Here is a 336-nt window from a genome sequence, read left to right on the forward strand (position 1 = left end):
CCGCGCAGTGCTGAGCAGACCCCCAGCTCTGCTGCTCCTCACCTGCACGCAGCTGCCGGGGGAAACTGAGGCAGGAGGGGAGCCAGGCCCTGCCGTCCCCTGCGGAGGGGGAGGCCAGAAGCGGCACCCGGGAGCCCCGCACCCGCCGGCACAGCCCGGCCCCGCGGCACAAGGGCCGGGGGGCAGCAGGGCGGGAGCTGCCCTGGGAAGACACACGTGTGAGGAGTCTGGGCAGCCTCAGCACACACCCGTGGGGGGGGTGCACTGGCCCCCTGCGCTGCCCAGGCCCCTGGGTGCCTGTCAGGCCCTGGGGCAGCCATGCCAGGAGGGCTGGGT

The 336-nt window shown here is 75.0% G+C and overlaps 1 protein-coding gene across 1 annotated transcript in view; it reads right to left on the reverse strand.

Annotated features, from left to right (window-relative positions):
- The window catches only part of CDC6 (cell division cycle 6), a gene marked incomplete at its 5' end in the record, with an annotated part of 9,507 nt that overhangs the window by 3,319 nt on the left and 5,852 nt on the right, over positions 1–336 (reverse strand). The window contains one exon of the mRNA XM_019474872.1: positions 43–202. Coding sequence (XP_019330417.1) covers positions 43–202 — 160 coding nt within the window. The remainder of the gene's footprint in view (positions 1–42; positions 203–336) is intronic.

Source organism: Aptenodytes forsteri, unplaced genomic scaffold (genome assembly GCF_000699145.1).
Source record: "Aptenodytes forsteri isolate BGI_AS27 unplaced genomic scaffold, ASM69914v1 Scaffold90, whole genome shotgun sequence".
Classification (NCBI taxonomy): domain Eukaryota; kingdom Metazoa; phylum Chordata; class Aves; order Sphenisciformes; family Spheniscidae; genus Aptenodytes; species Aptenodytes forsteri.